The sequence below is a fragment of the Toxorhynchites rutilus genome, chromosome 2, assembly GCF_029784135.1.
Source record: "Toxorhynchites rutilus septentrionalis strain SRP chromosome 2, ASM2978413v1, whole genome shotgun sequence".
Taxonomy (NCBI): domain Eukaryota; kingdom Metazoa; phylum Arthropoda; class Insecta; order Diptera; family Culicidae; genus Toxorhynchites; species Toxorhynchites rutilus.
Genome location: NC_073745.1, coordinates 117,391,691 through 117,414,310, shown reverse-complemented (window position 1 = coordinate 117,414,310; position 22,620 = coordinate 117,391,691). Strand labels below are relative to the sequence as shown.

General features: G+C 38.1%; 1 protein-coding gene across 9 annotated transcripts in view; it reads left to right on the top strand.

The window, feature by feature from the left end:
- LOC129769292 (kinesin-like protein unc-104) overlaps positions 1 to 22,620 on the top strand; it is a 202,933-nt gene that overhangs the window by 124,866 nt on the left and 55,447 nt on the right. For all 9 annotated transcript variants that reach the window (XM_055771432.1, XM_055771431.1, XM_055771436.1 and 6 more), the window contains 3 exons: positions 12,790 to 13,017; positions 13,085 to 13,509; positions 13,588 to 13,843. In XM_055771432.1, coding sequence (XP_055627407.1) covers positions 12,835 to 13,017; positions 13,085 to 13,509; positions 13,588 to 13,843 — 864 coding nt within the window. In that variant the 5' untranslated portion in view covers positions 12,790 to 12,834. The remainder of the gene's footprint in view (positions 1 to 12,789; positions 13,018 to 13,084; positions 13,510 to 13,587; positions 13,844 to 22,620) is intronic.

Below are 22,620 nucleotides of genomic sequence, written 5' to 3'. Positions count from 1 at the left end.
TGGCGAAGGGTACATTCCCTGGTTAAGGTACTCACAACACAAAGTTAAACACTTGGATCAATAGGTTCATATTCTCATAGCAAAGACAGATCTATATGATAATTATGTGAACAGACTTCCTCTAGGAAGTACCCGTGCCAGAAACTCGAGGCTCGTTGTGTGAATAAACAGAGGACTGTGGAAAGGGATAAGACTGCAAAACACGGGGAGAATATTACTTTTGCTTTGATGAATATCCCACGAACGAAAATATTTCTGGATTACAAAAATCATTTGAAAAATAACATTATCCATCAACACTCTCACCCTGCAGAAATTTAGAATAGGAATAACCAGAATAATTTCACACACAAAAAACAAAAAAGTATTGCAAAATATTGCTGATTGTTTACACATACTGTGGAAAAAATCCAAGATGGCTTGACTGCCAATTGGAAGCAAATAAATATGTTTATTGAATCAAGAAACCTATTATTTTTTCTTGAATATTTCCTATATTTGTAGAAGGGAAGTATTGTTGAATGAAAGACGACATAAGCATAGTTAGATCTTTTTCTTATTTTGTACGTTTCTGAATCACCATACTTTTCACAATATTCAATATGGTTACATTTTTGATTTCAAACTCACTGAACGCATTGCACAGGCGGGCGGCTATAAACTGCGTGAGGGCGAAGAACCCCAACCGATTTGTTTCTAGCAAACGAACTAGTAGCTCTCGGAGGTGTCGTCGTTTCAACATGCTCATAAACATAGTCTTTTTTGTTGGTTGAAGTTCTTTTTCGCTTGGACTTCCGGGTCTTCGGCTGTTGGGTCACTTCGACACTAACGAGACCCAGAGAGGCCATGAATTGCTGTTTCGCTTCGTTGCTCCGTTCCTGGGCACCATCTTCGGCCGTGTATGTTCCTTGATTGGGACGCTCCATTGTCGCTTGACTTTTGAACAACCTTCGGTAATCACAGTCGGCCTGATTATGCTTAAGAGAGAAGACGAATCGCTTTTTATACCGTCCATTGTGGGTAGTTATGTTCCATATCTATACCTATTTATGAATATTCTCGAACACTGTGAACAGAACAGGCAGTGAGAGAGGTACAAAACATTGTGACTTTTGTACGGTTGTGTCAGAATATTGCAGAATCGTCACTGTCACTGAAGCTATGAAATTTTTATACTTAGTTAAAATTTGGCGTTGTGAAGATGTATGTTTACAAGAGTTTTCTTTCTATAAACCATTAAACCATTGAGTGCATTAACACGTTGAGCCCCGTGTTGGTCTCTAGGGACTGGCGTTGAGCTTTTCGTTAGAAAAACGATGATCACTGGGACTAATAGTTACAAAATAGGGAAATATAGAAAAAAAAGTTCGTTTTCGGATGTTTTACCACTTTTCTAGTCGAATTTCTCACTATTTTCTTTTTATACAATAAATATTTTTAGGAAGCAGGGACCGAAACTGATATTGTGCAAATGCTCTTGATGCGGGCTGAATGGAAAGTGTAGCAAGATTAATTCAGGGCTGAACGCGTTAACCTTGAATACAATTGAGGGGCTTAGGGTGCAAGGGGTGTAAGTGATTTGATCGATTTCTCTGCATCGACTCTCTCTTTTGGTCATAACTTTACTGCAAATACATTCTCAGCTGTATTTGACAATGTGCAAGATAAGTCAGAACCTCATCTATCGGATTCTATAGCAAACGTACATTGGGACGTTTTTGCAGTTGAGTTATAACCTAAAGAAAAAGTTGATGAAGAGAAATCGATCAAGTCTTTTACACCCCTTGCATTCTAAGCCCCTCAATTGTTATGCAATTAAAACGAAGAACATTCGTTTTATCGTTTTTTTTTATTTTACACCTTCTATAGTTGCTGAAAACAGTAAAAGTTCTAAACGGATGGAATTATGACCAGGGTTGCCATAATAAAATCTGTGTTTTTCGTCTCAAAAAAAATTTTTATATGTGTTTTTTCTCAGAAAATCTGTATCGAAATCTGTATTAACCCTTTGTCTGCTCTCAGCCACCACAACAAAGAAGTATACTAACATTATAATTTAAGTAACAATGTATCACTTCACACTTTTCTAAATGAGTTTTAATGTCTTGTGAACTTAATCACGAACCAAAACGGTGCTATTATGAATAATAGATAATGGTACTCAGTATAAACAAAAGTGTCATCCGTGCTCGAGGAAAGGATTAATGGAAAACTCCATGTACTGCGGCACTGTATAAATGTAAAGAGCATTGTTTTGTGTGCTCAAACTGAAAGATAAAAGGCGAAAGACTAACGAAACTAATTGTTTTTGTGATACATGCGAAAGATATCACACGAAGAAGAATTATAGCAAATATTTTTTAACCCTCCTGTACTCGCGTGCAAAATCATAACACGTATACTCGCACACAGTGTCACAGACCGAAAATTGAACTTCTCTGTAATGTTGCCATTGTGTATTCTTCAGGCTTCACTGGCATTTATTTGAAGAAGAGGGTATGATTGAATGAAACAACTCCAAAAAATATGTTTTTTTGTCTTTATTATGTTTTAATAGTCATCTAATTCAACCTCCTCAAAATAGAGTAATTTTTGATACTCCAACACAAATGATGTAATTCGAATTTTTCACTGTTATTAATTAAAAGTAAGCAACTGAATACAATTCATGGAAGTATAAAGAGCTATGGAATAACATGAAAAACTGTAACTGTTCAAAATTACCTTAAGCTACCGATCAGTTTATAGTCTACTGTTTACAATTCTCCCACAAGTGAAAATCTTTCACAAGTGTGTATATGTATGCCCATTATATTTAGCGAATAACTATACGAAAGTCAAACATTTATTTTTTGCTTTTAAACGTATGAATTTAACGACGAATATATCGACGCAAAGTTAATGTATGGATCCGTTCAATCCAGTTACAAAAGGGACTGAAATCATATAAGAATAGTCCGGCAATGATCTTATGCATTATATTCAATAAATATTCCACGCCACTAACATTAATTTATACATTTCATTCAACAATATTCTAGAATATGAAAAAAGGCATAAAAGGCGAAAGACTAACGAAACTAATTGTTTTTGTGATACATACATTCGTTCGATAACTCGCAAGTAGATCGGATAGGTTTTCGAAACGATCCAACAAAAGTGTTTTTTTTCCACATCGAATCAGACTGTGTTTTTTTTCATCGGTTGCGCTTGCGAGTAGAGCGAAGCTCAAAGTGGTGCGCGACCGAGACGCAGAGGATACAATTCAGACAGATTTATCACACACGCCACACAGCAGCGGCAAGTATAAGTTTATTTTTCTTTTGTCCTCCTATCATTTCTTCTACCATCTGTGCTCGATTTACACCATTGTTCATCTGTGTGTTTACCAAATCGGCAAACGTTGGCATTAGGGGTGTCTATTTTTTCTTGGTTACATTACCGTTGAAATTTTATTGGAACTTTTTTTCGTTTTAGAATTTTATATAAATAAAATAAATTAATATAAATATTATCCGCAGCATAACCTTATAATATTTTTTTTTACTTATTCATTTTGATAATTATTATATTCTGTTCATATCGAACAGTTGACCGATTTTTCTAATATGGCTGAGGGTGGAAAGGACCCCCCGTTGACGCAATTGAATATTTCTGATACCGAACCTCCTCCTGAAGAGCAGGAGGATGAAGTAGAAATTGAGGTAGAAAATTCTGTTTACGAAGTTGATAGTTCCGAAGATGAGGAAATCGACGAGAAACTGGATTTTCGTCCTAAAGAATACCCTGAAGGCTCCAAAGGCCCATTCATTGTGTACTTTAGACGAAAATCCAAACCTCTCAATGTCATTCGTATCTCGAAGGAACTAACTCAACATTTTTCTGACGTTACCGAAATTACACGGATGGGGCCAGACAAACTACGAGTTGTCGTCTCAAGCAGGACCCAAGCGAACAAAATAACGCGCTGCGACCTCTTTGCGATTGAGTATCGTGTATACGTACCCTGTTGCAACGTCGAAATAGACGGCGTAATAACCGAAAAGGGTTTGACCCGAAAAGAGATAATCGATGGTGTCGGTCGCTTCAAGAACTCCACACTAAAAACTGTGAAGATTCTTGCATGCGATCGACTGAAATCTGTGTCACATAAAAATGACAAAAGAATTCTCAATCGGACAAACTCTTTTCGTGTGACTTTTGAGGGTTCCGCCCTTCCAAATTACGTTGCAATAGGGGCACTTCGTTTACCTGTTCGATTGTTTGTACCCCGGGTAATGAAATGCAACAAATGTATGCAACTCGGTCACACGGCCGCCTATTGTTGCAATAAAAAACGTTGCGCAGATTGTGGAGAGAGCCATGATGAGAATCCTTGCGCGAAAGAGCACAAGTGTCTTCATTGCGGCGGGACTCCTCATGATCTTATTCAATTCCCGGTGTACAAACAACTAGGGGAAAAACTCAAGCGTTCCTTAAAGGAACGTTCCAAGCGGACTTTTGCAGAAATGCTTAAGAGTTCCGTGCCAACGACACAGGATAATCCCTACTCCATTCTGCAGAACGACGAGCCTGTTGCTGACGCTCCCAATGCCGGATGTTCCGGTACATCGCAGGGTGCCATCAGGAAAAGAAAAATTACTTCTTTTCCATCACTCCCCAGAAAGAATACCGAAACTTCCCAAGTTGGAATGAAGCCTCGAACTGAACGTGCTGAGAATAGGCCGAAGCAAGTACCTCCCGGTTTACGTGGTCATGCTACCAACCAGGGGTCCTCAGCACTTCCCGGAACAACAACGAACACGTCTGTTCCATTTTCGCGGTCGAAGCAACAGCCACTACCTGGCCTGCTTGCGCTTTCAGACCTTGTGGATAACATTTTAAATGCTTTAAATATAAATGATCCTCTTAAAAGCATAGTATTATGTTTGCTTCCGGTTGTGAGAACATTTTTGAAAGAAAAATGTGGCTTTTTAGCAGCGTTCATTTCCCTCGATGCCTAATTCAGCGCAAGAGGTCAAGGATTTGACCACTGTCATACAGTGGAATTGCAGAAGCATCATCCCTAAACTAGACCAATTTAAATTTTTAGTTCACAGTTCTAACTGTGATGTATTTTCTCTCTGTGAAACATGGCTTTGTTCAGCCGACGAGCTGAATTTTCACGATTTCAACATTATTCGCCTAGATCGTAACGACTCGTTTGGTGGCGTACTATTGGGGATCAAAAAACGTCACTCCTTCTATAGAGTCACTATCCCATCGATTACAGGCATTGAAGTTGTCGCTTGCCAGATACAAATCAATGGCAAAGAACTCTGCATTGCTTCGATATATATTCCTCCCAGGACTACGGTAGGCCGCCATCAGTTCTTTGATATTATCGAGGCATTGCCGGAGCTGCGGTTAATCTTAGGTGTCTTCAACTCCCATGGAACAGCATGGGGGTCACTCTACGATGACAACCGTGCCACGTTGATTTATGATCTGTGCGACAACTTCAACATGACAGTTTTAAATACTGGGGAAGCAACTAGGATAGCCAACCCTCCTGCACGGGCAAGCATGCTAGACATATCTCTCTGCTCTTCTTCATTATCCCTGGATTGCACATGGAAGGTAATCCAAGATCCCCACGGTAGTGATCACCTACCAATAATTTTATCGATCGCCAATGAATCAAAATCTAGTGAGTCAGTCGATATTGCGTATGACCTCACGAAGAATATTGACTGGAGAAATTTTGCAGAATTAATATCTGAAGCAATCATTTCGATGCATGAACTTCCTCCCCTTGAAGAGTATAATTTTATATCAAGTTTGATTTACGATAGCGCACTTCAAGCTCAAAAGAAACGTGTACCGGCTACCACTTTCCGACGTCGTCCTTCATCACTTTGGTGGGACAAGGAATGTTCAAAGGTCTACCTTGAAAAATCATCCGCTTTCAAAACATTCAGGAAAACTGGATTAGTGGAATGGTTTCGAAAGTACCAAGCTCTAGAAGCCAAACTAAAAGGTCTGATTAAAGCAAAAAAGCGTGGATATTGGCGGAAGTTCGTCAATGGTTTGTCAAGGGAGACAGCTATGTGTACTCTTTGGAATACGGCTAGGAGAATGCGTGGCTGGAACCATATCAATGAAAGTGAGGAATACTCTGACCGTTGGATTTTCAAATTTGCAAGGAAGGTTTGTCCCGATTCTGTTCCTGCACAAAGCGTCGTACGCGATATTCCGCTCCAATGCGATTATGAGAATTTTTCGATGGTAGAATTCTCAATTGCCCTCCTCTCATGTAACAATTCAGCTCCGGGGTCGGACAAGATTAAATTCAACTTGTTGAAGAATCTTCCCGACTTGGCAAAACAGCGTTTGCTGAACTTGTTCAACAAGTTTCTGGAGCTGAATATTGTCCCGCATGACTGGAGACAAGTGAGAGTGATAGCCATACGAAAACCCAACAAGCCGGCTTGCGATCACAACTCGTATAGGCCGATTGCAATGTTATCCTGTATTCGCAAATTGTTAGAGAAAATGATTCTACTTCGTTTAGACAAGTGGGTCGAAACGAACAATTTGCTGTCAAATACGCAGTTTGGCTTCCGCCGAGGTAAAGGGACGAATGATTGTCTCGCGCTGCTATCTTCTGAAATCCAAATCGCATTTGCTCGCAAAGAACAAATGGCTTCCGTTTTTCTCGATATCAAAGGACCATTTGATTCAGTTTCCATGGAAATTCTCTCAGAGAAGCTTCATAATCGTGGACTTTCACCAATTCTGAATAATTTCCTGTACAATTTACTGTCAGAAAAGCACATGAATTTCTCTCATGGCAACTCAAAATCTTCTCGTTACAGTTTTATGGGCCTACCGCAAGGCTCCTGCCTAAGCCCCCTCTTGTACAGTTTTTACGTCAATGATATGGATGACTGTCTAACTAGAGACTGCACGCTGAGACAACTTGCAGACGATGGAGTTATTTCCATCACGGGTACTAATCCCGTCGCTCTGCAAAAGTCGTTGCAAGATACCATGAACAATCTGTTCACGTGGGCCCTCAAGCTGGGTATCGAATTCTCTACGGAGAAAACTGAAATGGTCGTTTTTTTCTAGGAAGCACGAACCCGCCCAATTCCAGCTTTACCTATCCGGCAAAACGATCCAACACTCTATGTTTTTCAAATACCTGGGTGTATATTTTGATTCTAAATGTACCTGGGGGAGACACATTGCGTATTTGAAACAGAAATGCCAGCAAAGAATCAATTTTCTCCAAACAATAACCGGAACATGGTGGGGTGCCCATCCAGGAGACCTCATTCAGTTGTACAAAACAACGATATTATCAGTGTTAGAATATGGCAGTTTTTGCTTCCGATCAGCTGCCAGGATTCATATTCTCAAGCTGGAGAGGATACAATATCGTTGCTTGCGTATAGCCATGGGGTGTTTGCATTCGACACATACGATGAGTCTCGAAGTTTTGGCAGGAGTACCCCCGTTTACTCTTCGGTTCACAGAATTATCCTACAGATTTCTCATCCGTTGCAAGATCATGAATCCATTGGTGATTGATAACTTCGAAAATCTACTACAACTGACTCCTCAGTCAAGTTTTATGTCTTTATACCATGAGTACCTTACCCACGACGTGCACCCTTCACCAGGCATCTCCAACCAAGTTTGCTTCCCATAATTTTGCAATTCCTCTGTCATTTTTGATCTGTCCATGCGACAAAAAATCCATGGAATACCAGATCACCTATGCTCCAATGTTATTCCGTCGATATTTTCGGAAAAATATGGGAAAGTTGGATCTGATAAAATGTTCTTTACTGACGGTTCATACATAAACGGGTCCACTGGCTTCGGCATCTTCAATGAAAATTTCAGTGCCTCTTTCAAACTCAAAGATCCTTGTTCCGTGTATGTCGCAGAAATGGGTGCGATATACTATGCTCTAGGGATCATTGAAACACTGCCCATCGACCATTATTTTATTTTTTCAGACAGTCTCAGCTCGATAGAGGCAATCCGCTCAATGAAAGTTGATAAATGCTCATCTTATTTCCTAACAAGAATAAGACATCTATTGAGTGTTTTGGTCGAAAAATTATTCAAGATTACCTTAGCATGGGTTCCCTCTCATTGCTCGATTCCGGGGAATGAGAAGGCGGACTCGCTAGCTAAGGTGGGTGCTTCAGAAGGCACACTTTTTGAAAGGCAAATTGCTTATAACGAATTTTTTCACATTCCTCGTCAGCACACGCTCGTAAGTTGGCAGCGCATGTGGAGTGAAGATGAGTTCGGTCGTTGGTTACACACGATTATCCCTAAGGTCTCGACGAGTGCATGGTTCAAGGGATTGAATGTAGGTCGTGATTTCATTCGCGTGATATCTCGGCTTATGTCCAATCACTACAACCTAAACGCGCATCTCTATCGCATTGGGCTCGCAGCAAACAATCTTTGTGATTGTGGCGATGGCTACCACGACATCGAGCATGTTGTCTGGTCGTGTATCCGGTTCCATGCTGCTCGCTCTCAGCTCTCTAGAGCACTGAGAGCAAAAGGCAGACAATCGGATATCCCCGTCCGGGATATCTTAGGTAGCCGGGATCCTGATCTTCTGCTTCATCTATACCTGTTCCTCAGAAACGCCGATGTCAACGTTTAATGATGTTTCCTTCGTTGTGTCCCCGTTTCATATCCCTCCTATCCGATCGATAAACTTTTACTTAGTCGCTGCAATACATACACACACTCTTTACAGATGCACGGGCCAAAGGTTGTGCAGTCCACTGATCATTCAACAAGAGCCAAAGGTTGTACCGCTCATGACAACTCTACACGAACTGATGATTGCGCCGGCTAGTGACCATTCTATCCTGGATTCCTCGAGTCGAGAAAGACGCACCACGCTAGATATGGGGTACAGTCTAGGGAGCGTTGCTGATTAATGGTCAGCTGCATCCCAATAGGAAGTATATATTTTGGAAAAAAAAAGCATTTGTCCAAAAAAGTTACTCCTATACTCGCGTCGGTGTGTCAGACCGAAATTGTTAAAAAAGTGGCACACGTCCCCTTTGTACTAACACATGCGATACGCTGAACGATGACGAACGACGAATAACGAAGCTAGAGAGAATCGCAAAGTCGTTGTGTTGATATTTTTTGAGAAATGAACGAATTATTGATTTCTCGGTCTGACAGACCAATGCGCGAGTATAGGAGTGTTTAACATAAACATAAAAACATTACTTGGTAAATACTTATCAGAAGGAATAGAGGAATCTTGTTCATCTTTTATAATCTTACACAGTTATACATCACTGTTCCTCCAAGTAAAAATAATTCTCGATCTTTCAGAGAGCGAACGTTCGTGGCTTCAATTCTAGAACAATTAATTGATCAATCTTTCAATTGGCATATGTCACTGCTAGCGTCGAATGAATTATGAAGTTTAAACATTCTATAATAGAAAATAGAATTCAATCTATAATTTGCGATGACTATCAGATTACCAAGCTCAATAGCAGTTTCAAACTGTTTATTACATTAAAAAAAAGGTAATTCAGTTTTTCCGAAATTTTCCTTTTTTCTTCATAACTTTTCAAAAAAAAAGTTTTTCTCACCATTGCATTCATCTACGGCCAGAGAGGGATCTCTGTCTCTCTCAAAACCGGACAATCTTTACTATAATTTTACAACCACAATTTCACGATTCATTTTTATTTTTCACCTGAAAATGCATTATTATTTACTAAATGCGAAACATGAATATCTATGTCGTCAAAATTACTTCCAATCGAAGAAATTAACTCCAATCGGACAAACTTATCATTGTAGAACAAATGCGTAAGCAATTCGGACCATAACTAACATTGCAATTTGGCCATAACTAACATTTTATCGTTATTTTGAAAAATCTGTAAATCTGTATGAAAACCTGAAAAATCTGTAATATGTATCTACAGATTCTTGGTTTTCTGAAAAATCTGTATAAATACAGATTATTCTGTAGATATGGTAACCCTGATCATGACACCACCTGAAAAATAGCAAATGTTATAGATAGCTATGACCAATATACCGTTTTGTCTCAAATTCCGAACACTTAAGCCTTGTTGGCAATGAAACAGTGTCCCATTACTCAAAATGGTACTTTTTCGCGAAATTGATGTGGCTTTTAGATACAATAGAACCTTTTCTTTCATTTTCCACCATAAAATTGATTTATAAATACATATTCATGGTTAAAAACAAAAAATATGTTTGATTTCAGTTGCCTCGAATTCAGAACTGCAAAAATGCAACTTTTTTTTTTAATTCATAACTTTTGAGCTACTAGAGCGATTCCGTTTAACGATATATCAAATTGAAGCCAATAAGCTATTTGTCTTTGCAAAAATATTATACTCCCAAAAATTTGGACTTTGTGATTCGAAACTTGATTCAAATTCCGAATTTGCTAACACAAACCTTTCATCGCTGGTTTTGGTAGTCACTTTTTTGCAAATGCTTAGCATAATAAGTTATAGGTATTATCGATACATGTGAATGATGTTAAAATGAAGCCTATACCATAAAGAATGTCTAGGTTTTTATAATGCAATTATTCATAACATTTAAGTTCATTCTAACGATTAATCAGATCAAAAACCACCTGACAAGCAGTTTTGTAAGGTTGGTCTTTACAAAACAAGTTGATACGATTTATATTTACTCCATCCCATTCACTTGGGTGACAGTGAAAATTTTGACGAAATTGGATGGTGACATCAAGTCCAGCTGAAGCGTTCTTTTCTAGAACTGAAACTACTACCAAGATTTCGACTAAATGCCAGACGTATAGCACGGTTGGATTTTATGGTATTATTGTCAGTGGAGTTATAGATGAATATCAGTTGTTGCATTTCTAATAATAGTTTTCAATTAATTTATTTAATTCAATGATTCCATAAATGCAATGGAAAATACAATTTGTTTCACAGACTGTGCGTGTCTCTGTAATTTTACTATTGGTTTTTTTGCTGATGCTATTTTTAGACATTATTTGTATTTATTTAAAGCGAAAGATTTACCTCTAATGGGTCATACCGAGGCACCACTCAGTGTCGCAACAGTGACGATTGTGACCTATAATTGGACTTATCAACAAACACAACACAATGTGAAAAATAAGTTAAAACAGGAAAATCTAAAAAATAATCACTAGAAAAGTGTTCAAAATACATAAATTAGTAAAATGGTTGAAAACACTCCTAAAAATTCATCGTGTTGTTGAAACTTGCACAAAGGAGGATTACAAAAACGTCCAATTAGAGATTCATATCAAAATATCCAATTATTCGTGTCACATCACAGTTCTGTTCAATTAGCCATATGTCCAATTAGAGGCGAATCACTTTTTCTAATTAAATGAAAATTATTGATTCTCGGTCTATGAGACCAATTAACCAAATAATTAGAAGTATATGTACTATCTAACGGAAATATTGGCCCCTATTATGTAAACAGAATCGAACGATCAATTCGATCCCTATAACTATCACTATCTTTTTGTAAAACGATAGAATCTTATCGAATCGAGTTCTTTCTCGTAACTTTTATTTTTCTTGAAATGTCTCCGAAATGTTTCTTAAAGCAAAGCGTCAGGAATACAACAAGCAAACCAAACAGCTCGAAAATTATGCCTACAGCTTTCACCCGACTGTATCTATAACAGTGAAATAAAGCTAACAAGTAAAATTCTGTTCAACTAGAATTACACAATAGGGCCCAATATTTATAATTTCTCATTCATCACTGTTGTTCTATACATGACTATTTACTTTTAAAATTGAAATAACATTATATCATTGAAACTCGCATTTGCAGTCTTCAAAAGCGAAGTTTTCTTCGAAAATTTAGATTTTATTGGTTCTCGGAACGTTATGCCAATGTTTCCAACATTTTTAATTGGTCATTTAACAAATTATTGAAATTATTCCTTGTGACAATTCTTTACTTCACTACAAGTGTTCGAACAACTGGTTGTGTTAATATTAAAGAACTAACAATCTGGAAAAAATTGAAATCGAAACTTTAATGAAGAAATATCTATTTTTACAATTAATTTGTTTTATCGAGGTTAGCATAAACACCTTATAAAATGATCACAGCAAAAGGTGGAAGGATATTTATTTCATTACATTTGGAGGTGACACTATCCTGGACCGCCTAGGAATACCTACGCAGGCGACCGGTAGACCGCGGACTACCGTTTGGCTATCCCTGGTATATAACTACAACCATGAAATTTTCTAAAGAAGGAAACTAGCTATTACCATGTTTGAAATTTCTGCGGACGGTTCGGATGTCATTGCCTTTGCGGCTCTACGTATATTTTCCGCTCTATCAAATTAGCTCCTGTTTCGTCTATGGAACATCCCGAAGCAAAAATAGATTTAATGGAAGACAAACAAAGCCGTGGGTGTCGTCAGTCGAGATTGAATATCCTGTCGCTTTCCCTTTCGGACTGCGTCGGTTTCCTTTTTGGTGCCTGTGTTGTTTTTTTTTGTGTGCCGTGGTTCAATCACACCCAATTTAGTCGAATATCCTTTCTCAATCTCTGGTAACACGCTATGCAGAGTAAAGTTATCCCTCTTTCCTGTCTTTCCTACGGCTGTCGACGGTATTGTTTTTCTCCTCCTTCTCCAGAGTTTCATGCTTAAAATAGAAACAACTAAGTGCTCTCATTCGATTACTTACGTTTGGCTATTGTTGTTTTTGTTGTTGTCCTTGCAGCACAACTAAGAGCACCGCCTCAGGCCTAGGGGGCCTCTCGCCGTCATGTCGTCCGTAAAGGTGGCGGTCCGAGTGCGACCCTTCAACTCCCGCGAAATCGCACGTGAATCAAAATGTATCATCGAAATGTCCGGCAACACTACCTGCATCACAAACCCGAAGGTACCGCCGGGCGCGAGCGAAGCGATCAAGCAATTCAACTACGATTACTCGTACTGGTCTCACAATGTAAGCGCTGAAATGGCAGTGAAATCTACTGAGCAATTCAAAACGAGTGTCGTATGTTTCATTTCAGCCTCGGGATCCGGAATTTTCTACCCAAGCAATGGTATACGCTGACATCGGCGAAGAAATGCTGCAGCATTCGTTCGATGGGTACAATGTGTGCATTTTCGCGTACGGCCAGACCGGTGCTGGCAAATCCTATACAATGATGGGCAAACAGGAAGAAGGCCAGGAAGGAGTTATTCCAATGATATGCGAAGATCTGTTCCGTCGGATACAGGAAACAGAGACCGTCGATCTGAAGTACTCAGTCGAGGTGTCCTACATGGAGATTTATTGTGAACGAGTTCGAGATCTGCTTAACCCCAAGAATAAAGGCAATCTTAAAGTGCGTGAACATCCGCTTCTGGGGCCATATGTGGAAGACTTGTCGAAACTAGCGGTGACTTCCTACCAGGATATACATGACCTGATTGACGAGGGCAACAAAGCAAGGTAATCAATCACGTCAACTGTGCTTTGGCTAATGATGATTTGATGTTTCTTCCTTTAACGAACCAACCATTAATACAGAACTGTTGCCGCCACCAACATGAACGAGACGAGCTCCCGTTCGCATGCTGTGTTTACAATATTCTTCACACAAAAGCGTGTCGATAAGATGACAAGCTTGGAGACGGAAAAAGTCTCCAAGATCAGCCTGGTCGATTTGGCTGGCTCCGAGCGAGCAGATTCGACCGGAGCCAAGGGCACCCGCCTCAAGGAAGGTGCTAATATCAACAAAAGTTTGACAACCCTCGGCAAGGTTATTTCCGCTCTAGCAGAAATGGTAAGTCACACCATATAACAATACCGTATACCTTATAGATATTTTTGATTCTGTTCATAAATCATCAACCACGGAATATCACCAACACACAGTTCACCTCTTTTCTTTTTCATTTTCAATTTAGATCCATTTCGCAATCATGCTCCGCCAAAATATCACGTTTTTAATATTTCTCACTTTTATTCGCCCTTATTGCTCGCCATTCGTCCTTTACCAAAATAAAAATCTATTCATCACACATTCTATCAACAATCACTTCCTCGAAACAAAAAAAAAATAAAAAAAACTAAACCATCATCATCACTATCCGACTTCAGTCGGTAAGTATCGCCAAGTGCCATTCATATTTTTTGCAGTTTGAATATTTTTTATCTGTAAGCGTGATTCCGTACAAATATTGCACATGGGAAATCCCTAGCCGGAAAAAACGGCAACCCTCCCTCTGAACTCTCGATAAACACGTGTACATTGTTTCCGAACTTTGCTTTTTTTGCGTGAAAATAATTGCCTCGCCTTGATTTTATGCCGTGCTTAGTTGCTTTGTTGTACCGTACCATCGTTCACCCCACCTTTTCCGCGGGGGAGTTCTATGGGTGCATTGTGGATGCATTACATGCATTTGTGTGTGGCTTCGATTTTGCAATTTATACGTTGCTTTCTTTGTCCAAGTGCTGAGAAAATTTTGCTACATATGCGGGAAAAGTGCTATAAACACATAGTGAGATTCAACTGTGTTTAATATTTATGCAAAACTTTTTCATGATTTTTTTATTCACTTCTCAACATAATTACATTTTTGTTCGATTGAAAGGAGCGCGTCATACATTTTTCTTGAAGCTTTTTCATATGTGAATGCTCATGTGAAATATTAGGTTTGAGAGAATGTAATCCATTATTTCACAATAGACGATCGTCATCTCCACTCGTCGTAAGAGTTGGCAGCAGTGTTGGTGATTGACGAGAGAATCGACGAAAGCATCCAACTTTTTTCAGTATGTTAAAACAGCTTCTTCAATCAATGTGTTGGTCTCGCATCATACGATACCACTCAGTGAGTGAACGAATCCGATCATGTGGTAGACAAGTTCATTCTGTCTCGTGATTTGAACGAACAGCAGCTCTGTCGGTCAATGATTCACTCTTAATCGATCGGATTTATGTGCGGACAGAGAAGGATCGCCAAGCGATAATTTTCCCGTGATTGCACTCATTTGAACAATTATCATACCGACAGCAAGCGTTTTAGGGGCAAATGAAGCAAATGTCTGTTTATTGGGATACATATCGTACAAAAATTTTTTATAAGCAGGAATTTGTAATATGGCTAATTGTATATGCGATAAAAGATGTCAAGTTTTGTAAATGCTTGTGGCACAGTAGTTTGTTTTCGAAGAATGGCAACATTAAAGGAAATTAGAAAACCGACAGCAGGTAACTTTTAACGACAAAAAAATCAACACCACACGGCTAACGTAAAGAAGAAAACATCGAATAAATAAAGTCTGGTGCATGCGAATATACACACAGATGTGATATCAAATTGATAGCGAGATTTTCTCTGTTATCCAGATGGTTGATATGAACCAGTTTTCGTATAGAATGTTCCTCTTCTAAAATACAGTTATTCATGAAAATAAATGAGGTTCTAATATAAATCCGAAAGAACATTTTACACAATCGAATAACGTTACATGCCAGATTGTATCCACTACATCTCCCAACAAAACGTCATTCATTTTAAGGACCACTATGTCTTTAATTCTAATTTGCTCGCGCAAACGGTCTCCCGGACCGATAATCAATAATTTTGTTTTAAGGAGGGTGAATTAAAAGACTTCAAAAACTGAGTGAAGGCGAAGACATATTTTGTGGAGTTCTTTGTTCAATTATATCTTTTTCTTAATATTTATTTAATACTTTTAATACTAGTCGAGAAAGAGTAAGTACAGGTCGGACGCAAATATCCGGAAACTCGATTATCCGGAATTTTAGACTCGATTATTCGCAGCATTATGGTTTTGACTTTTTTTTTTGATCAAAAATTTTGTTAATTTGTTAATATACTTTAGAAATATGATTATTCGAACGAAATTGAATGTAGCTAGGTAAGGGAGAGTGCTGGAAAAGGGGTTGTTCCATACAACTAGTTTCGATTATCCGCAATAGATTTATATACGCTGGAATTTCCAAATTTAAGGGAGTAGTATACTATAAACATCATAAAAAGTATGTGATTTTCGCGATTCTTTTCAACGAGAAAAAAATTACTATGATTAATCAGATATCACGGTTTTATTAGGTACATATTACACAACAAACAAAAAAATAGTGTCAATTAGACTGTCCTCTGAATAGCCGCAACCGGTTTGTTGAACCCTTGCAGCCAAAACCTTGTAAACTGGTGGGAGTTCTACAAGTTTTTCTAGTGAACCGATTTCAACCAATGATTTTTTTTAGATAATCTGAGATATATTTCCTGTCATTTTTTTTTCATTTTTTCATTTTTTGTAAAAAAATGCTATACAACATTTCAGCTCAATCGGACTTACTATTATCGTAAAGACGCCAAAGTTTGAGTCTTCCGAGAACCATAAAATCACCCAGGGGGAGATTGCATGAAATCGGAGTTTTGTAAAAAAATATGATGCCAAATGTCTTTAAATTTCATGTAACGTCGAACTCTGCTGTCATCTCGATTTTTTTTTGTCACCTAAATCCCGAAATTCGATTTTCGATAATATCCCTTCGGTATTTTACGGTTTCCAAAAAAAAACTGAAACTTTGACGGCTGTGCGACACTAGTAAATAAAGTCCGATTGAGCTGAAATTTTGCATAGAGTATTTTTTCTACATTTTGTCCTGTATTGTCCTGGTCAATCAATTTCTGCAAAATTGAAAGTATGCGTTCTTTTACAACCGACAACGGGATATCAGCATTTTCCATTACTTCACAATGGAATCAGCCAATTTGTACTATTGTATTGTTCTACGATTTCAAATAAGCAAAGAACATCAGAAAATTATTTTTATTCAAGATTACAAAACTTGGAACTGTCTTTAGGGATGATAATCAGAGAGAGAATACACTTACTTGACCACAAATCAAATTAAACGAAACAAAAAAGACGAAACTGAATTAAATCTTACACGCGAGGCTCACGATAACTTTTGGGAATGTTTCGAACATACAAACTATAATCCAAATATATAACCAATGAACAAAACGTTCAATTTTGAAAAAAAAAAGATTTATATATTAATATAAATATTGGCTGGATAGGCCGGATACCGGATAGTTACCGGATATCCGTTTCATCTCTAGTCGAGAGTGAACAGTCTGAGGAATTGATCATCCATTGCAGACCGTTGGACAAAACGATTTCTTCAAAGATTTGGTGTTTTTGCGAAAGCTATCAAAGTCCAGCATGGATCCAACCAGGTTACAAAACTAGAGGGACGAGATCTAGCTTCATGAGGATGCATCGTATGCCTTTTCGAAATTTACCACAAATCAGCCTAAACAGCAAGTAATCAACAACCCATCCCCTCTTAGATGATGCCTACACACGCTACTAATGACAAATCATTGTTTTTTACAAGTTATCTCAAAGGTTTATAGGCTGCGAACTTGTGCCCCGACTGTTGGACAAAAGTTCGCATTTGACAATTGGTATTATAATAAATTTTAGACAAGCAAAACTCGAAGTATTTATAGGTTTCGAAGGTTATATATAGTTACTTTTTGGTAAGCAAACTGTACCATATTGGCTTTTCTTTTAAAAGTTATTACACGACAACTATTAGGTGCGCGCCTGCAAGTATTATCAATGCCCACTGCGCATCGAAAAGTTACATTTTCATCACACTTTAATTGTTCCACTACTTGTAGATTTTTTTTGCTTGCGATTCATTTCTTTTCTGAGAGCGACACAAATCTATCGCAAAACGACTCGATCCGAAGCTTCGAGGCTCAGCACCCAATCGGATCAGGAAACGAAAGTAAAGCGACGGCAGGAACTAACGAACGAATCGTCGAATGATACAAGCGAGCATCGATGAAACGGCGCACAGCTACCAAGCGATGACTCTCACGCTGTGTTCATTCAGTGTTTTCGTTGGTCCGTCAGTTTTCTGTTTCATGAGTGATTCAAAACATATTATTGTGTGCGTTAAATGAATCAAATAAGAGAATGCAACGAGTACTCGGTGATATGATTGGAACCTTGGTTTTTTTTTATCCCATTTATTTATTTATCAGGCTCATTAGCATTTTATCTGTAACAGAGCCGGGTTTTTATCGTGTACATGTACATATGTTTATGTTTCTATAAATTGTAAATTACACAGTAGAAGTAGTAGCCATTTAGGCGTTAGGTTTTCTTAGGTTCCATTACATTATGGTAAATTACACTGTAGTAGCCATTTAGGCGTAAGGGTATTCTATATGTTCTTCCATTGTTCAGTAGACCGGACAGCGGAGACAGTTGATATTGATCATTGTTGGGTTATTTATAGAACAGCAGCCCGATGTTTCTTGCTGAGCAGAGCAGTTGTATGGATGAATCGATCTGTGTTCCACCGTGGATCGATCTCCATAGCTGATGATGGTTGCGTGGACGTAGTTATTCTATAACAACACAAAGATGGTCAATTGAGGGCCCTGAGTTTGAACTCACGATCGATCGCTTAGTAAGCGAACGCGTAACCAAGTGGCTACGAAGACCCCCTGGAACCTTGGTTGGCAGTACAAATAAAACTTTCAAAAACTTTTTCTTAATTTTCCCTACAAAAACCAACAAGTGATCCATACATCAGCAGATAGTTACTTCTACAGTGAAAGAGCCTTTCTTACAACAACTTCCACATGTTTTCTTTGAAATTTACTACTTATTTTCATAACAGTTCGGCTGCAAAGTTCATAAGGTTGACGTCTAGATGGCGCCTATTGCAAAAATCTACTTGACTATCACAAAGTACCATCTTTCAATGAATACGTGTCAAAATTTGACAGCAATCGGTTGATTGGTTCGTGAATTACAGCATTGAGAGTGAAGCAACTTTTGTTATTTTGGACAAAATGGAAAAATCAGAAATCAATGAAAACGATGGCAAAATTGCATGAATTGGGCTTCGAATTGTTTCCGCATCCACCGTATTCTCTAAATCTGGCCTCAGCGACTATTTTCTGTTCACAGACCTGAAGAGAATGCTCGCTGGCAAGAAATTTAAGACCGATGATGAAGTGATTACCGAAACTGAGGCCTATTTTGAGGAAAACCCGAAAAAGTGCTATAAAAATGGTATGAAGTTGCAAGATCGCTATAATCGCTGTATCGCCCTCGGAGGCAATATTGTTGAATTTAAAAAAAAATAGTTTTACTGTGATACCTTATAAACTTTTTAGTCGAACTGTTATTTGTTTTTTTTCTTCACAAATTCCATATTTAACAAATTACAGAAGACCTGTCTGCCATCTCAATGTATTGTCAATAAGAATTATTTACCTAGCTAACAACTAACTAGACAGGCAGAACTGACCTTTGATCTGATCTTACATCTGCAATCGCATGTATATTAGCATAATAAACAACGACAAATGAAAGGAGTTATTAACGGGTGGAGCTTGAATTACCATATTTCTTCTTTCCACAGTGTACATTTACTTGTTGCAGTTCTTGTTTACTGCATTTGCAGTGATAAGCGGGAAGTCCCGTATGAAAAATTCAAATGAAAATTTTCATAGGCACCCTAATCCATACGTTTTACCTTATATTCTGAAAATAACCGACAAAGTCCCAGAGAGCATGTTCTTTTTACCCCCACTTCTCCTTTTCATTTTCTAATATTTTACGAACATGATTTCCATTATATTAATTTGGTTATACAGGTCGGACTCGATTATCCGGAGACTCGCTTATCCGGGATTCGATTATCCGGAATTTTAGACTCGATTATCCGGAGTATTTTATTTTTGATTTTCGGAAATTTTGAATAATTTGAATAATAATTCTATATTGAATAGCTAATATGGGTATCAAAAGAAAGGGCTTGACTAGTAGAATGCAGTTTTTTTTATGAAAAATACAAACCCAAGATGGCGGCCACTACAAAATGGCGGATTACATATTTCCTCAGAACCCCATCAATATGGGTATCAAACGAAAGGGCTTGACTAGTAGAACACAGTTATTTATGAAAAATGCAAACCCAAGATGGCGGCCACTACAAAATGGTGGATTACATATTATCTTAGAACCCCATCAATATGGGTATCAAACGAAAGGGCTTGACGAGTAGAATGCAGTTTTTTTAATGAAAAATGCAAATCGAAGATGGCGGCCACTACAAAATGTCGGATTTCATATTTTCTCAGAACCCCATCAATATGGGTATCAAACGAAAGGGCTTGACTAGTAGAACACAGTTATTTATGAAAAATGCAAACCCAAGATGGCGGCCACTATAAAATGGCGGATTGCATATTTTCTTAGAATCCCATCAATATGGGTATCTAATGAAAGGGCTTGACTAGTAGAATACAGTTATTTATGAAAAATTCAAATCCAAAATGGCCACCACCGCAAGATAGCGCCATATACATTTTTTTCACAACCCCATCAATATGGGTATCAAATGAAAGGGCTTGACCCCGTTCCTGTTGAATGATTGATCTGAAATTTGGAACACACATTTAATTCAACTATCATTATAGAACTGCGTATTTCATGATCTTGAAAAATTCAATTTGGCCGCCGCAAACAATGGCTGAATGGCATGATTTGGAGAATACACTACACTATAAACAACATAAATTCAAAAAGGTCGCCGCCACAAATTTGACTAATAGGTTACAGTACAGGTCAGACTCGATTATATGTGATTCGATTATATACAATTTTGTACTCAATTATATTCAGTTTGGAAAAAATATTTTTTTGACGTAGGACGTCTTTCATTTCTATACTGGGGTGTAAGTTCAAAGTTTCGAAAACGAAAGCGTTACGCCGGAGAACGAGATTTTGAACGTTAATAGTTCCTAAACAACTGAACGAAATGGTATGATAAACACACTTCAAGATAAAATGTCTACGCGTTCTATGCTTGTTACTTTTTGATCCAAAAACTTGTTTCAATAGCCTTAAAATTGCTTTCAAAACAGGTTATTGAAATCACACCAATCGGTATGCAAGCGAGTGTCGCTCGGAAATCCTCTCAGTTATGATTGCGCAACGATTGAGCTACCATCGCTGAAATGGATGGATGTTTCCCTAACACAGACTTCAAAACCATGGAGCCAGGGGAAATCGGCATTGCAAAATAGATACAAGCAGCGGGTATTTTTGTACTCGTTTGCGCTTTTGCAAATCGGAATGTTTCTCTAACGCAGACTTCAAACCCATGAAGCCTGAAGAAACTGGCATTGCAAATCAGATGCAATCAGCGGGTACTTTTTTACTCGTTGGCGCTTTTGCAAATTGAAATATTTTCTCAACAGCGACTTAAAAATCATGGATCCTGGGGAAACCGGCTTTGGCTCGGTTATTCAAGACTACATATCCCTTCATGTTGTCAGCTCACTGAACTTCTACGCGTACCGATTAATGATTAGGCAAAATGTTGATAACTATTTGCTGCGATAACCACTACCATAATGCATGAATTGACCTAAATTGGGAATTGTTTGCAATTGAATTCGTCAATTGTTTCATCACTAGTTTAATCAATAATTCAATCAATACATACAAAGGATAGCTCTGCGCAGCGGCGATATCGTACCCAACGAGGAACATCCGAGGTACTACTATTGCTAATTGAAAAAACACAAATGATTACTATGCTAACGGCAGTCCTACGTCAACCTTGCGATTATCTTCTTCTTCTTCTTCAATGGCACTAACGTTCCTAGAGGAACTTCGCCGTCTCAACGTAGTATTACTTGCGTCATTTTTATTAGTACTTAGTTGAGATTTCTATGCCAAATAACACGCCTTGAATGCATTCTGAGTGGCAAGCTCTAGAGAATACGCGTGATCACAGTGCAAGTCGGAGGAAATTTCTTTGACGAAAAATTCCCCCGACCAGAACGGGAATCGAACCCGAACACCCGGCATGTTAGTTATGACGCTAACCACTCGGCCACGGGAGCACATACCTTGCGATTATATCATAGGTATAACCCATCCGTAGTTTTTATATTTCAAATATGACTTATTTCATGAAGAAATGTAACCTTTCAACGTTAAGGTGGAGTTTAAGTGGCTATTACATGTACAGTGGGGTAAAAGTCGTGATTTTTGAAGATTTTGCTTGAATTTTCACCAGGAATTGTTTATATCGATATTGCAGCCAAATTAAAAAAATTAGAAGTTGTGCGTCAAAGATCAAATTGTGGAGCGGTTAAAGAACTTCATTTTAATTGATAGAAACAATCTAGTTTAATATAGAATTTAGAATAAAATTAATAATAACACATTAACATTATTAACTTTTATGTGTTTCACTTCCAAAATGTTATTCAAATTCAAATATAGTTGTTCCACTACTATATCCTGTACTAAATTTTTTCATCTTTCAAATGAAAGCATCAGAATCGTCCTCCGTAGCGTACTTTTTAATGTAGAGCCAGTATGAAGCAACAGAGTCCGAAACAAAAAAAAAAGTTCTGTAACTCTGTCATTGTTGAAATTCGAACATATGCGTAGGAGGATTTTTTTCATCAAATATGATCGTCTATCACCTCCTGAGAGAATCTGGATAAATTCATTTTTTTCATGTGA